The sequence below is a fragment of the Bombus pyrosoma genome, linkage group LG18 (genome assembly GCF_014825855.1).
Source record: "Bombus pyrosoma isolate SC7728 linkage group LG18, ASM1482585v1, whole genome shotgun sequence".
Lineage (NCBI taxonomy): Eukaryota > Metazoa > Arthropoda > Insecta > Hymenoptera > Apidae > Bombus > Bombus pyrosoma.
The window spans coordinates 2,367,667-2,382,846 of NC_057787.1; the positions used below are offsets into that span (position 1 = coordinate 2,367,667).

A 15,180-nucleotide genomic window follows, 5' to 3' on the forward strand; every position below is an offset into this window, starting at 1 on the left:
AAATTAATGTACATAACATAAGAGAAGTAATATAAAATCGACAAGCCGAGGAAATCTATATTCCACGTTAATTCGAAGTATTTCCACTTGGCGTTGCTTCCGCTCTCTTGGCATTTTTACTTTTACCGACTAGTAGTCTATGTATATTCTTAATTTTAAATGAGCTATTGCCTTTTTTGAAGTGTCCCTCGCGTGGTTTACGTGTTAACAAAGGTGATTTAGTGATTATGGGTGGTGAAGAAGGTTTAGGAGTGACTACAGGTCAACCAAATCTTTATAAACAAGATCTCTCGAAGCTTGTGAGTAATAAATATACAATTATATCTTCATAATCTAACAAGTTTTCATTATGTTATATATAACCTTAATTCATATATTGTTAGCATATTATAATAATCTCTTTTTCCGTTGCATTAAATGAAAATGTTCACTGACAAAAATGTTAAGAAATGCAATATTAATTTTTAAAAACTACATATTATTTGAAAAATCTCTTGTATTATTGAAATATTTTGTTTTATCAATCGTTGATGACATCTAGGTTTGATATACATCATATTATCACATAACAATTTATAAATATATTGTCTTTTGCTGAATTATATGCTTTCATATTTATATTAACAATGTCAACATATGATTTTGTTATGAATAAAAACTTATCATCAATTTTTGTTTTGCATTTTCATAAAAATAAATGTTCATATTATAAGTTTTATAGACTACAAAGACATAGTATGTTTACAATTTTGTAAAAGTATATTTTTATGGATTTATTTCATAGAAATAAAATAAAACATACATTTTTTTGTTCTAATTTGTTGCCTTTTTTATAAGCAAGTTCTTACATTGACGATATTTTACTATCTTAATATCAAAATGTATAAAACTCTTGTTACTTAGGATGTCAGCAAATTAACTGCACTATCTCGCGAGGTCATCAGTAGACAAGCAACAATTAATATTGGTAAATATAATCTTTCTATAACTATAAAGACACAAAAAAAAGCATACTGCACAAAAACAATATTTTAGACATATATAAATTTGAAATCTTCTGTGTAGGTACCATTGGTCATGTAGCACATGGAAAGTCTACAATTGTAAAAGCTATATCGGGAGTGCAGACTGTTCGTTTTAAAAATGAATTAGAAAGGAACATCACTATTAAACTTGGTAAGTAGATACAAGTCTTATATAAAATTGACACATTGTTATGAGATATGTATGTCCTCCATTAGCTAAGTCATTATAACATTTTTTACACAAAACCAACATTAATTTAGATCAGTACTGAAACAGAATTGTTTTTAACAATATATTTCTTTTTTATATTTAAAAAATATTATATATTGCTTTTAATATAAGAATGAAAAGTGTAATACATATGTACAAAGTAAAAGAAAATAGTTTTTTTTTATAAATATAAAAGACATTAATTTTAAGAAAATTAAAATATCATATACTATATTATTTATTTATTTATTATTGCTTAGACCGTGCCTTTTGGCTTTGAACGAGCTTTCGGTTTTACATCTCGTTTACCTATTTTGCTTCTTAAATATCTACCTCCCCTCTTATCCACTCTATTATATTGCACTTCCTTAATTATTCTGTCTCTAAAACTATGACAACTTTTGGGCTTTTGCCTCCTTGCTGTGCTTCCTTATTATCGTTCCTCCCTGTCTTGTATTGCCCTTCTCTTCTCCATTATTGTTTTTAGTTCTGTTAGTTCTTCTCCAGTCTCGTTTAGTATTATTTTTGTGTCCTTTGGTCCTCCCGTTATTTCGCATTCTTCTATTACATGTCTCAGGTCTTCTTCTTTCCTTTTACATAGCCTGCATCTTTTTCCTCCCTCTTCTTTCCCTCACTACTCCCTTGCTTTGGTCTCGTTTCCACATGTGAATCTTGCTAATATTTTTCTGTCCTTCCACTTCATCCTCCCTTCTAAGTATTTTGATAACTCTTCTTTGGTGATTTTTCTATAATGTATGTTATATTTGGATTCCCTTATCCTTTTCCTCCTCTCTCCTGCTTCGCTCTTTCTTCTTTCTTCTATAATTTGGTCTGCTGNTGCTCTTTTCCCTTCTTGGCCATTTATCCAGTTTCTCTATCTTTCCTTTATGCACTCCTTTACTAGGTCCTTTTTTGATTCTAAGGCTTTCTCTTTGTACCTTGCTGCTCTTCTTAATGCTTTTTCTTTGATTTCTGTTAACTTGCATTCTTCTATCAATACATAATTTGGTGTTGTCATATCTAAACCTAAGATCCATTCCACATATCTTCTTTGTATTTTATCCAGTCTTTCCTCCATGTTCCAGCTCCATATCTCTGCTCCAAACAGCGCCAAGCTCTCTACCAGTGCTCCAAACCTCTTCATTCTCCTCTTGTAGTCCTGTTTAAAAATTCTTTCTCCCACACTCCATGTTTTCTTTATTGCTATTGCTTTGTTACTCTCTTTTTCCTGTCTTGTATGTATTTCTCATCACTGCCATTTTTCTGTAGTATGTACCCTAGGTATCTTATCTTATCCACTTCTTCTAATTCTCGCTCTCCCCATTTCCATTTTCTTTATCTCCTCTTGTTCTTTCTTTTTTCGAAAACTACCATCTTGGTCTTTTCCGTGGTCAGTTCCAATTCGATTTCCTTTACAAATTTTTTGAATCTCTTTAGCATTTCCTTTAGCTCCTCTTCTCTATCCGCCATCAGCACAATATCGTCTACATATGTCAATGATCATACCTTTCTTTCTCCTACCACTATGCCCCTGGCTTGTCTTTTCCTTAACTCTTCTTCCAGTCCTGTCACATAGATGTTGAATAATATCAGGCTCAACAGGCGCCCTTGTCTGACTCCCCTCACTGTCCAAAATTCCTTTGTGTTATGATTCTTGATTCTCACCACATTCTTTGTTTCTGCATACAGCTCTTTTATCCTTCGAATTAAATTTTTGCTAATCCCCATTTTCCTCATTTTCTCCTTCAATTTCTCTCTGTTTAGCCTGTCGAACGCCGCTTTTAAGTCCGCAAAGCATGCATACAGTTTCCCTTTTTCTCTACTCAACTGTTAAATATCATACACATTACTGACTATATAATTGATTTTTATATGATTAATACAAGAAAAAGATAGATTATTACTAATGCCAAAAATATTCAAAATTATTAATATTTACATATCAATATATACAATAAAAACCGTGTAAAGTCAAAACAGATTTAATACAGTGACTCCGAAAAATATTTGAATAATTACTATGATAATATTACAATATGACTAACTTCATGGCTTAATATTTCAGTTATTTATAAAGCAATCGCCCTGGTTAGTTTTTTAATAACAGATCATTTATTATTATTAATAAGAATTATTTTTATCATTTATTTAATATAATCTAGTATCATAAAATAATTCTAATACTTCATGATGAGAACCATTTTGTTGTAGAACACGTCTTAATTTGTTTGACATATTATTTATACTTTTTCTTAAATATTCTACAGTTACGTATGACCATTCATTTTCGAGTCATTGTTCTAATTCAGTTATTGAAGAAATTGGAGTTTTCCAAATTATTCTATGTAATTCATCTTATGAATGTACTATATATGCATGCTTTAGTCATTGTCCTGATAAAACTTAAAGTTATTATCAATTCCCATTTTTTTTTTCATTTTGAACTAAATTGTTTTTACACATGTTTAAGTAAAGATCTTTATCTATAATGTTGTTATCAAGTTTTCAACTTCGTATGATGAAATACAGCCCTGCACCATTACACTAGCTTCCCTGTGTTTCACTGTACCTCTTGTATTCTTAAAGTAGAATTTTTTAATCAGTTTTTGCCATACCAAAGTTCTCCCATCAGAATTATAAAGGTTGAATTTGCTTTTGTTAATAAATACTACATCTTTCCACCATGCATCTTCCGTAGAAATGAGCTCTTTTATAAAATTCACTTGTTTCTCCCTATTCTCATTCATAAAAAATTGTTTTCTGGCTACTCCTCCATTGTTTCCAGTTTGTCTGATAATTCTTCAAACTGTTCCAACTGAAATGTTTTTGGGGCATTTATTTGCGGATTTTCTTTCCGTTTTGAATAATTCTGTTTTTCTCCTTCATACTTAAGAGACTTAGTCTTCCAGTTTGTGGAATAGATTCAATGCGATCCTCGAAATGAAATCGTCAAATGATATCTGCAACAATATTTTTGCTTATATGGAGCATAACATCAGTTTCACGATAGGTTCTTCCCTTTTTCGGGTGGAAAATTATAAATTGCAGCATGTTGAATTCCGTATTATTTCTTTTGCGACTCATTTTGGACGAGGTCATGTTTACTATTGAGAAATAGAGATTTTTCTGCTTTCTTGGAATATCGGGTTGCCAGAAGGAGATAAACAGATAAATATGAAATATGTCCGAACATTTTTGTGAACTGAAAGTACGGCATTATTTTCTTCGGCAACTTTTATTATGCAGTGTATGTGAATTTTTCAAATAAATTATGTTTTCATATCATTAAAAAAATAACCAGGACGATTGCTTTATAAACAACCGAAATATAGAAGCATAAAATTAGTTATGCTGTAGTGTACTGTGGTGTGTAGTGAATGTTTTTGAGAGTCATTGTATATTATATACGTTACTTACTTCAACAATTAGAATAGATAAATTATTAATAAAGCCATATCAATTACAGTTTGTATGAGTGATAGGCTTGAGTTTTTTTGAGGGAAAAAATAAAGTTTGAACAAAATTGTTAACTAGAAAAATATTAATATATTTATACTTAATAATTTTGTAAAGGAACGAATTCTATTTGAAATTATTTTAGGAATTATTTCCGCTATATTTAAAGAAAATATTTATATTTAGAAAGAATTACTGTTTTTTATTGTATTATATTCTTTACCATTCCCTATATAGAGGGCGCTAATCGTAAAAAACTGTCGCCATTTCATTAAATGTATTTCCCAGTAGCGGAATCAAAAATGTTTTACAACTGACATATTTGAAAATGTAATTCTATTTCTAGCATTATGTAATTATTTAAAATATTATATATTATAACTTGTTTAATTATACGTAATAATAGTAATAATATTTCTTTTATTTCTTCCAAGTTATGTCATTTTTCGTATTTATATTTTATTTAAATTGCTTAGTAAACATATTAAATAAAATATAATTAATTTATTCTCGCAATGACTTTAAAGTGCACAATTATTTACGTATATTAGCATATAAATGAATTATTTTATTAATAAAGTAAGGTTAAATTTAAGTACAAATACAAAGGATAATAGAACATACTAAAATATTGATATAGCAACATAAATACAATATTCAGTTTGCAATAAAAATTTCACATGTAATTTAATACACAAGTAATTTTTTAATGCACTCTTCATGCATGATTATTTTTAATTGTAATAAATTAAATGTGTGCACTAGTTAGTGTATTTCATGCATTAAAAAATGAATGATCATATACAATTAAAAGATTTAAATAATTATCGATTAAAGCATACCTTAATAAATTGACTTAAAGTGCCAAAAATTTGTTGATAAAACTAAATTATTTCCGTGATTCAATTTGATATAATAGACAATGTGTGAGTGTGAACATATCTTTGTAATATAATGTATAACTTTAAGGTAAGTATAATTACATTTATTAATCAAATTTTTATATAAACTTTTATATATATTTTTAAATTTATACATATATAATTATTATAATAATATACAATGTAAAAATTTATTTATAGTGTAAAGAAATATAATAAAGAGCTAATAATTTCTGTTATATGAAGTTAGTGTTTTATTTATGAAAATATTAGAAATTGTTTTAAGGTGTTTTAGAACATATTATTGTTTTATAATAATTACACTTTACAGTGTAATTGTAAATATAAATACAAAATTAATATTAAGGTGTGCTTTAGTCATTAAGTATATATATTATCTCAGAAAATCAGCTGATTTACCATATTCATATTATAAGATTTAAACATGAATCTTTTTATATGTAACCAAATAATTTAATGGAAACTTGAAGTAATAATTTATAACATTCAGAAATGTTACTATATAATGTGGTACATTCTTTTGCATAAACATTGTATAAGTTATATTAATTTTCTTATAATAGCACCAAACATTTTCCTCAATAAATGACAGAGAAGAGCGAAGAGGATTCAAGGGATTCTTGGTGTTCAAGGTGATAACGTTAATACTAAGAGAAAAGGGGAGAAACAATTATACAAGTTAAACACAAAATATGGGAAAGTGTGACTGGAGAGAATGACATCCTTTAAATGTTTGGCATTACAGACGCTCATGCAGAGGGCAATACCAGAGGGGAACAAGAAGAAAATCTTGGTTACGCAAGCGAAATGTCTTCTACACCAGAAAAAAGACCAGCTTCTCCAGGATTAGCTCAACCATTGGCCAAACATCGAAAGCTTGATCAAAGATTTGTTTCTGCTGAAGAAAATAATTACAATGATAACTCTTATCATGAAGATAAATCAAGGAGCAACAACTTAAGCAGTAATAATGTTCATTTTAAAAAGAACCAAGAAGAGAAACAAGCAAATAACAATAGAAGAGATCTGAATTTTTCTGATAATCAAGAAATTAGTACAGGAAATATAGGACTAAGCAAATTAAATGCCAATACCAATATTGAAAAGTATCAAATAGACTACAAAAAAAATTTACAAAATATTAGACTGAAGGAGCTCAGAGTTATATTGGAAGATGTAAGATATATGGATATAAAACATGAAAATAAGAAGAGAATGAAAAAGTTACTAATGGAGACTACTCTTTGGGAAGTAGAAAAGATTCTTGCAAAGAAAGAATTAAAAGGAGTGCCAACTTATTTAATCAAATGGAAGAACTGGAATTCACAGTATAACACATGGGAACCAGCGTCGAATTTAGTAAACTGCCCGGATGTTCTAGAAGAATTTGAAAAGAGTAGATTACAATTGATCGATCGTTTCAAGAAGAAAACAAATTTTTATCCGAACGATAGGGATATTGGAGAATTTTTAAATTATCTTAAGTGTAGAGGAGAGATGATAACATCAATTTCGGTAGAACCAAATACAGTATACATTAATATAACCAAATATTTACATCAAAAGTATGTCAAAAGTAGTAAATTAGAGAAAGTTATAAAACATGATATTCTCCGTATGTTAGTCATTGATTTAAGGAAAAAACAGTTAGAATCTTTGGAAGAATGGGAAAATGAAATGAATACTATCACTAAAGGTAAACCATTAATACGGGTGGAGAATGTAATAGACTTGGAAACAGCACCTCGAGACTTCTATTATATAGAAGATTATCTACCTGGTAATGGAGTTATAATACCTGATGATCCACCCATTGGTTGCGAATGCAAGTCTTGTAATTCTAAGACAAACTGTTGCTTTGCCCAGGATAACGGACTATGTCCGTACACCCCGTCATGTAAGATTCGAGTTCCACCTGGAACACCGATATACGAATGTAACAAACGATGCAACTGCGATATGAACTGCTTCAATCGAGTAGTGCAACGTGGCAGCAAGATGAAGTTTTGCATTTTTAGAACTGCCAATGGACGGGGTTGGGGTGTGAAAACATTACAAGCGATTAAAAAAGGTTGTTTTGTCACACAATATGTGGGCGAAGTCATAACAAATGAGGAGGCCGAAAAACGTGGCAAAGAATACGATGCCGCTGGTAGAACATACTTATTTGATCTTGACTATAATGAGTCTGAAGAAGAATGTCCATATACTGTAGATGCTGCCGTATATGGTAACGTTTCGCATTTCATCAATCATTCTTGCGATCCAAATCTCGCTGTCTATGGTGTTTGGATCAATTGTCTTGATCCGAATCTTCCTAAGCTTGCATTGTTTGCATTGAGAGATATTAAACAAAACGAGGAAATTACCTTCGATTACATGTGTCAATCATCAAAGAATAGTGAAAATTCTATAAAGCAAAATATGTCGATGAAGGAGAATTTAAATATATATATGAACACGGAATTTCAAGAGGAGTTAGAACTACGTCCAGAGACACCAGAATCAGACTTGTCGAATATTAGAACCTTATGCAAATGTGGCGCTCAAAGTTGTAGACGATATTTGTTTTGAATAACTGTTTACAAATTTATTATACTAATAGCGTTATAAACATGTAGTTTTTATCAGTTTGATAATCGTGCGAGAAACTAAATAGGTTAAACACTATGTTACTAGAATCGAATTGAATTTCGGCTATTTCTCTATTCATTTAATTATTAAACAATAGATTATATACTTACTTAGAAAATAGTTAAAATACTTAGGAAACGTTTGATAAAGTTTTTACAATTTTATATATATTTGTTAGAAATAATTATAGTTGAATTGTATTACATGTTATAGTTAATATCTTTCTCTTTACTGTCACAAATTATTCAAAATGACGAAATGAAAGTGACAAATTTTACTGTTTTCGATTATTTATATGAACGTTATCATAAACTTAATACCACAATATGTAATTCATTATATCACATAATATAAAATGTTTATGATTAAATGCTCGTAATTTTAATATAAATAATCATTAGAAACCTCTATATATAATATTCACATAGAAAAAGTCGTTTCATGTTAAGAATGTTATGTAGCATAGTTTAAAAATGGAAAGTTATTTTTGGTAAACAAATGAAATGTTACCAGTAAGAGTAACTTGAAGTGGTATAATAATAAAATAAATTACATTAGACACATAGACACTTATTCATAGGATTGCAAATCATGAATATCAATAACTTAACATTTATTTTTCATGTATGATCTATTGTATGTGTACAGAATACGTACAATATATTTTCATTTGATGTTTCTATGAAACTATAATATTATATTAAAATCATTTTGCTAAAAGTGCACCATTTAAGTTGAGATTATAAAAAATATTTGTAGTAAAAATGAACTTTCAATGTGTAAATTATTGTAATACAATTTCATATATGTCAAGTTCTTACAATAATTTTAAATTCTAATTAATAGTAATATAATAACATTCCCACGTATACAAACATTGATTGTTAAATATATTAACAATTAAAATAATTTATATAACAAAAAATTAAAATAAAAAATTAAATAAAAACTTACATTTCGTCATAAAAAAATAATTTTATCGAATTTTGAAATTATTATAAGACTATTGGCTTTTGTTTAATTATCGTATTAATATTTTGAATTCTTATAAAATAAATATTCTTGCAACAATTTTAAAATTATTTAAAAATATGTATAGAAAAAATGTTTCGTTAAATGTAAACAAATAAATTCATATTATTATATTAGTAATTTATCTATTTTTATATCCTATGATTAATTTTGATTTTACCTATTCATTAATCAGGACAAAATTCATAGGAATATAGAATTAGAGTAAATATATTTAAATAAAATAATATCACGAATATTTTTAATTGGCTCATTTCAGGATACGCGAATGCAAAGATTTATAAGTGTGATAATGAAAAATGTCCAAGACCAGGATGTTACATATCCGGAGGTTCAAGCAAAGACGATTCATTCCCTTGTTTACGTCCAGTTTGTTCTGGACGATTTCAGCTTGTACGTCATGTATCCTTCGTTGACTGTCCAGGACATGATATCCTTATGGCAACTATGCTGAACGGTGCTGCTGTCATGGATGCAGCTTTGCTCTTAATTGGTACACAGTCAAATTCTTTTATATTATCGTATCTGGAATGGTAGTTATTTGAAATATTGAAATAAATAAATATTTATTTTGTAGCCGGTAATGAGTCGTGTCCCCAGCCTCAAACATCAGAACATTTGGCTGCCATTGAAATTATGAAATTGAAACATATTGTAATTCTGCAAAATAAGATAGATTTAGTAAAGGAAGCACAAGCAAAGGAGCAGTATGAGCAAATTTTGAAATTCGTACAGGGTATTTTAATCTCGATAATAATTCTATAATGAATTTACACGAATTGTTATTAATATGCATATATAATATTAAAAACATGATCTTTTCTCTAAATTAGGTACAGTAGCTGAAGGTGCGCCCGTAATACCAATTTCTGCACAACTCAAGTATAATATCGAAGTCTTGTGCGAATATATTACGAAAAAAATTCCGGTTCCTTTAAGAGATTTCACTTCGGAACCGAGATTAATTGTAATTCGGTCGTTTGACGTAAATAAACCTGGTTGTGAAGTAGATGATCTGAAAGGCGGCGTTGCTGGTGGAAGTATTTTAAGAGGAGTATTAAAAGTACGTTAAAAATACACTTTTGTTATTATGCTTACGTGAATGTAATTTTACGTATTTATTATTTCTCAGGTGGGTATGGAAATTGAAGTTCGTCCTGGACTGGTTTCTAAAGACAGTGAAGGAAAACTGACCTGTCGACCCATATTTTCGCGGATAGTATCATTATTTGCTGAGCAGAATGAACTTCAATTTGCTGTTCCAGGTGGTCTTATAGGTAAGTAAGAGCAAATACTATAAAAGAAAAAAAAACAAATTGGACAAAATATAAATCATAAAAGAAACTTGGTAATATTTGAAAAATAAATTTTAAGGTGTCGGAACAAAAATCGAACCAACATTATGCCGTGCTGATCGTTTAGTGGGGCAAATTTTAGGAGCTGTAGGAGCTCTACCTAAAATATTTATCGAGCTCGAAATATCATATTATCTTCTTAAGCGATTGTTAGGTGTGAGAACTGAGGGTGATAAGAAAGGTGCAAGGGTAAATATATTGTGTGGAGACGTTATAATCAGATTTTTTTTAGTATATTTTTATTGTAATTATAAAATATTTTTTTATAATAGGTACCAAAATTATCGAGAAATGAGGTGCTATTAGTAAATATTGGGTCATTAAGCACTGGAGGTCGTGTATTAGCCACTCGTGCTGATTTAGCTAAAATCAGCTTAACAAATCCTGTATGTACAGAAATTGACGAAAAAATTGCGTTATCGCGTCGTGTTGAAAAACATTGGCGTTTGATTGGTTGGGGTCAAATTTGTGGCGGACAAACAATAGAACCAGTTATAGACCGAAAATAATTCTACGAATATCACGAGATAACAAAAATTTAATATAAAAAACAAATTGAAAATAATTTCTACAACGTAGTGTTGTTCGAAATGTTTATAATAAAGTACGAAGTACATATAATTTGTGTGTTATTTAATGCATTTTGCTTACTATTCTTATCCTGAAATAAGTAATATATAAAATCAATAGAAATGTTTTATAAAGCATTTTCCTTATCATAGATAAAATATTAAAAATATTTAAATGATAAAATATTTAAAATATATCACAGATAAAAATTTATCTTTTAACAAATTTTTGGATGACATAAATAGATACTTGATAGTTGATCAAGTTTTTTTGTGTTCAACTATTCTTTATTTTACACAAAAATAAATAGAAAAGAATTAAATATTGCGTATGAAATATTTTATTTGAATTATGTTAGATTAGGTATAGATATAAATCCTGGTTGAATATATGAAATTGACATTGAAACACAGGCTAATAGTATTGGTGAAGTGCCTGCATCTTGCATTAAACGGTGCAATTCAATTGGTTGTATAAATGAATCATCTTGTCTGAAATAAAAAAGAACATTATTGTATAAGTTTCACAAAATAAATATAACTAATAAAAATAAATTACTTTATCACAACTATTCTGTAGAATGGAAGACCAGGATCTGCTTTTCTATAGTTTTGTGTATTGGAATAAACATTGTATGATATTTTGTACTTATTCTTTTTTCTTCTTACAATTTTCTCGGATGCAGATTTAATTATTTTAAGTTTACTGAAGACTTCTTCAAGACTATTTGCATTCTTTGATCCAACAAGAGGAGTGCGTAATTGTCCAGTTACTTGTACTTCATTACAATCTTCAATTCCCGTATCTTCATCATCGATAGTGATCGTTTTTATTTCGCGCCATTTAGTCTTTAATTCCGACCATGATGACGCTCCTGGCAGTATTTTAAATGAAGATTGATAAACTTCATCGTTACAATTTGATGCCATATTTGTGTTTTTATGATAATTTCGTGGCCAATATCTCTGACGAGGTTCTGTAAGTAATACACTTCCAGCTATGCTACAATGTATTGATGTATTTTCCACGATTCTTTGATGACATAATCTTCTTAATGGAAAAAAATTTTGATGAAAATTATGATAAAACTGGTTTCGAGTAAAAGAATGCCTAGTCACATTGTTATTTATATTTGGCATTGTCAAATTGTTCACTGGCAAAGATGTAAATCTGTTTTGATGAATAGTAGCACTATGATTATCAAGAGTAACAAATACATTTTGAAATGTAGTATTTCTATGATGCCAATATAGATTTTGGCTGTATGTATAAGGTGGTTTATTACTATATACATAATTGGGACTAAAGTTCCCATGTTGTCTATGTTGCATGGAAAAGTAATCTTGCATGAAAACATTGTGCGCATTTGTTGCTAAATTTTGATTAAATGGAGCAATGTTTGTATTTTTTCTAACATTACTGTTGCTTACAGAGATATTATTGCACTGATACATATTTTGACTTTCATTACTTTTTGCATGTCCTAGGTTTTGACTAGATCGCAATCTTTTATCTGTTTGTTGTAATTTTTTTAATTTTGCACTTTCATAATGGTAGATCGTTTTAACAGGTTTTATATTATGTGGTATGTATGCTCTTGAAACTTTTATTGTAATTGTGGATTGAAATGCAATGTTTGGAATTGAATCTAATAAATCTATTCGTGTTATTGGTTTTGGTATCTCTTGAATTTCATCATCAGAAAGTTCTATCACCTAATTGAAGGAAGAATATAAAAGAGGGAGAAACATTAATATTTTAATACTGTGAATATAACTATTATAAATATCATTATACAATACCTCATGTTTTGATTTCTTTAATTGTGAATTCTCTCTAGGTGGCGAAGATAATATAGGTTTTCTTGAATTGCACTCAGAATTTTTATAATTAGAATCTAAAATATCAGTAGCTGATAATAGTTTATCTGTTCTTCTAGGTACTAATTTAACGTTGCGTTGTATGCGAGATGCTCGCCAATTTGCTGGTACATTACTTCCTTTGGTACAATCATTCATATTATCTTTGACAATTTTAATACTTCCTAATAAAGTCTCATCTGATATAATTTCCACCTTAGAATTCCGTTTTTTTTTATTTTCATCTATATTTACAGTTTGCAAAGTAACATCTGATCTTTTCCTGTTTTTCATATCCTTTTCACATTCAACATTTGTAGATTGAGCTTCGATATTTTCTACTGCGCAAAGAAGATCATTTACGATTTCAAAGACATTATTTGATATATCTTTATCTTCTGCTAGATCATGAAAAATCTCTGTAGGAAAATTATTAATATTTGCATCAGTTCTTTTTGGACAACTAGCAGATTTTCCACTCTGTATATCTATATAATCTTTATCTTGTTGTTGAATATCAGTTCTCCAAAGGCCATTTTCTGGCTCAACAATAACTTTACGTTTTATATTAGAATTTTTATCACTTTTTGTCTTTTTTTCTGAATCATAAACAAAACGTTGTATGCGATAACCATATCGTACTAACTGGCTATAAACTCTATATTCCTCTAATGAGCATTCAACGTTATCAATTAGAAGTTCATAAGCTTGTTGGATGGATAATGCTACACCATTCCATGTAAGTTCTAAACAATTCTAAAACAGAAAATGTTTTAAATTTTCTCTACCATATCAGAAAATGATTTCTGTAAATACATTATTATTGTATTATAACATACAGCTTCTAGAAGAAACAATGCTTCTTCTGGTATTAAATACAAGGTGCCACTTTTCTCCAAACCAAAACTACTCCAATCTTGACCAGAGTATTTTGTTACTTTAGCTCTTTTCTGATCAGGCAACCATTCTGCACTAGCTAACTGTGAAATACGATCTACTCTTTCTATAGCTATTAAATTTTTTCTAGTCATAATACCTTTTTCAATTTGCATATTTTGGAGCCAGGAATCATTTGGTTCAAATTGTTTCATTCCAGTTTTTGGAAGAGTTTTAACTGACTTCTCGTATTCATTCCATGCATTAAACTTCAAACCTTTATTTTCTATCAGTTCTTCTGCCCTGAAAAATATTAATGTTTTAAATATATGATAAATTTCACACGAAAGAAATAAATAAGAGGTATTGAAATATTTGTTATAAGATACTCACGTTAACATATTAACAGGCATCTCTTTTATTTCTTTTGCCATGATTTTCTGCAACTTCAAAACAATACTTATATTCAATCAGTCAGTCATATTCTTGGTAAAATTCATTATAATTTATTGCCCATACATAGAATTATCAAATCTTCAAGTTATCCATGGAACCTCAAAATGGGAACCTCCATAAGCAATTCATTATTTAATATTTAAATTTAGAGACATATATATAAATACTGTTACATATCAATTGTTATTATTCATTCTATTCATGCTTTTGAGTTAAAGCTTAGAAAGCGCATAACAAAATTTACAATATGCCGGTAAGTTACATTTAATAAAATAAATAAACCATTGGCATATAAAGAATTAAGTACATTTACGTAGTAACGAAATAACAAATATATATATATATATATATATATATATATATATATATACTACGTAAATGCACAATATATATATTGCTAGAATAGGTTTCTAATCAAATTTCATTCTATTTTTCTAAACGATTTATGTAAGGTTACAAAAAATAGGTATTTATGTAGCTACTTACGTGTCACACATATGTAACTCTAAGTAAAAAGCAGCCTTTTCTATTGAGGAAGATATTACATTATCTCGTTACTATTGTAAAATTATTTCAATTTCAATTGTATTACGTTTCATTTTCTAATGTACTTATTTTCACTTTTTCTTAAATACGAAATTAGATTTGAATTGCATACCTGTATAGTTACATCGATTATGCTGTTAAGTATAGTTATCTTTACTTTTAATCCTTTCTTACTATTGGATAAAAGTAAATGAATCAACGGAACTATCCAATTAACGTAGAGTACCTGGTAATTCCATTTCGAGATAAAAATCTCCG

The 15,180-nt window shown here is 28.7% G+C and overlaps 3 protein-coding genes across 15 annotated transcripts; 1 reads left to right on the top strand and 2 right to left on the bottom strand.

Annotated features, from left to right (window-relative positions):
- The first annotated feature begins 48 nt into the window (after nt 1–48).
- Nucleotides 49–11,236, top strand: LOC122577252 (eukaryotic translation initiation factor 2 subunit 3, Y-linked-like). 5 transcript variants are annotated; one of them, XM_043748434.1, is made up of 9 exons: nt 143–299; nt 904–967; nt 1,066–1,176; nt 9,520–9,753; nt 9,838–9,996; nt 10,094–10,323; nt 10,393–10,537; nt 10,635–10,804; nt 10,888–11,236. In XM_043748434.1, exons 1-9 carry the CDS (start codon nt 228–230, stop codon nt 11,122–11,124), a joined length of 1,422 nt encoding a protein of 473 aa, XP_043604369.1. In that variant the 5' UTR covers nt 143–227; the 3' UTR covers nt 11,125–11,236. The 5 variants fall into 5 exon arrangements, with proteins under 5 accessions (XP_043604364.1, XP_043604369.1, XP_043604368.1 ...); XM_043748429.1 differs by lacking the exons at nt 9,520–9,753; nt 9,838–9,996; nt 10,094–10,323; ... (1 more) ...; nt 10,635–10,804; nt 10,888–11,236 and adding an exon at nt 6,340–9,088 and having other exon boundaries at nt 49–299; XM_043748431.1 differs by lacking the exons at nt 143–299; nt 904–967; nt 1,066–1,176; ... (4 more) ...; nt 10,635–10,804; nt 10,888–11,236 and adding exons at nt 5,007–5,022; nt 6,158–6,226; nt 6,340–9,088.
- Nucleotides 2,075–2,380, bottom strand: LOC122577261. Its single transcript, XM_043748447.1, has one exon. It carries the CDS (start codon nt 2,378–2,380, stop codon nt 2,111–2,113), a length of 270 nt encoding a protein of 89 aa, XP_043604382.1. The 3' UTR covers nt 2,075–2,110.
- A 266-nt stretch (nt 11,237–11,502) lies between the features above and the next one.
- On the bottom strand, nt 11,503–15,169 carry LOC122577248. 9 transcript variants are annotated; one of them, XM_043748417.1, is made up of 7 exons: nt 15,035–15,169; nt 14,863–14,902; nt 14,314–14,366; nt 13,884–14,223; nt 12,988–13,800; nt 11,744–12,900; nt 11,503–11,676 (listed from the first exon to the last, which is right to left on the bottom strand). In XM_043748417.1, the coding sequence occupies exons 3-7, from the start codon at nt 14,352–14,354 to the stop codon at nt 11,535–11,537; spliced, it is 2,493 nt and encodes an 830-aa protein (XP_043604352.1). In that variant the 5' UTR covers nt 14,355–14,366; nt 14,863–14,902; nt 15,035–15,169; the 3' UTR covers nt 11,503–11,534. The 9 variants fall into 9 exon arrangements, with proteins under 9 accessions (XP_043604352.1, XP_043604351.1, XP_043604350.1 ...); XM_043748416.1 differs by having other exon boundaries at nt 14,314–14,474; XM_043748415.1 differs by having other exon boundaries at nt 14,314–14,488.
- Nucleotides 15,170–15,180: the final 11 nt, after the last annotated feature.

Coding starts and splice junctions, on each gene's coding strand:
- LOC122577252 (XM_043748429.1), top strand. CDS start 228: ATGGGTGGTGAAGAAGGTTTAGGAGTGACTACAGGTCAACCAAATCTT. Junction 968..1,065: donor ACAAGCAACAATTAATATTG/GTAAATATAATC, acceptor TCTTCTGTGTAG/GTACCATTGGTCATGTAGCA. Junction 1,177..6,339: donor GAACATCACTATTAAACTTG/GTAAGTAGATAC, acceptor TTGGCATTACAG/ACGCTCATGCAGAGGGCAAT.
- LOC122577261 (XM_043748447.1), bottom strand. CDS start 2,380: ATGAAGAGGTTTGGAGCACTGGTAGAGAGCTTGGCGCTGTTTGGAGCA.
- LOC122577248 (XM_043748417.1), bottom strand. CDS start 14,354: ATGGCAAAAGAAATAAAAGAGATGCCTGTTAATATGTTAAC. Junction 14,224..14,313: donor ATGCCTGTTAATATGTTAAC/GTGAGTATCTTA, acceptor AATATTTTTCAG/GGCAGAAGAACTGATAGAAA. Junction 12,901..12,987: donor TAAAGAAATCAAAACATGAG/GTATTGTATAAT, acceptor TCCTTCAATTAG/GTGATAGAACTTTCTGATGA.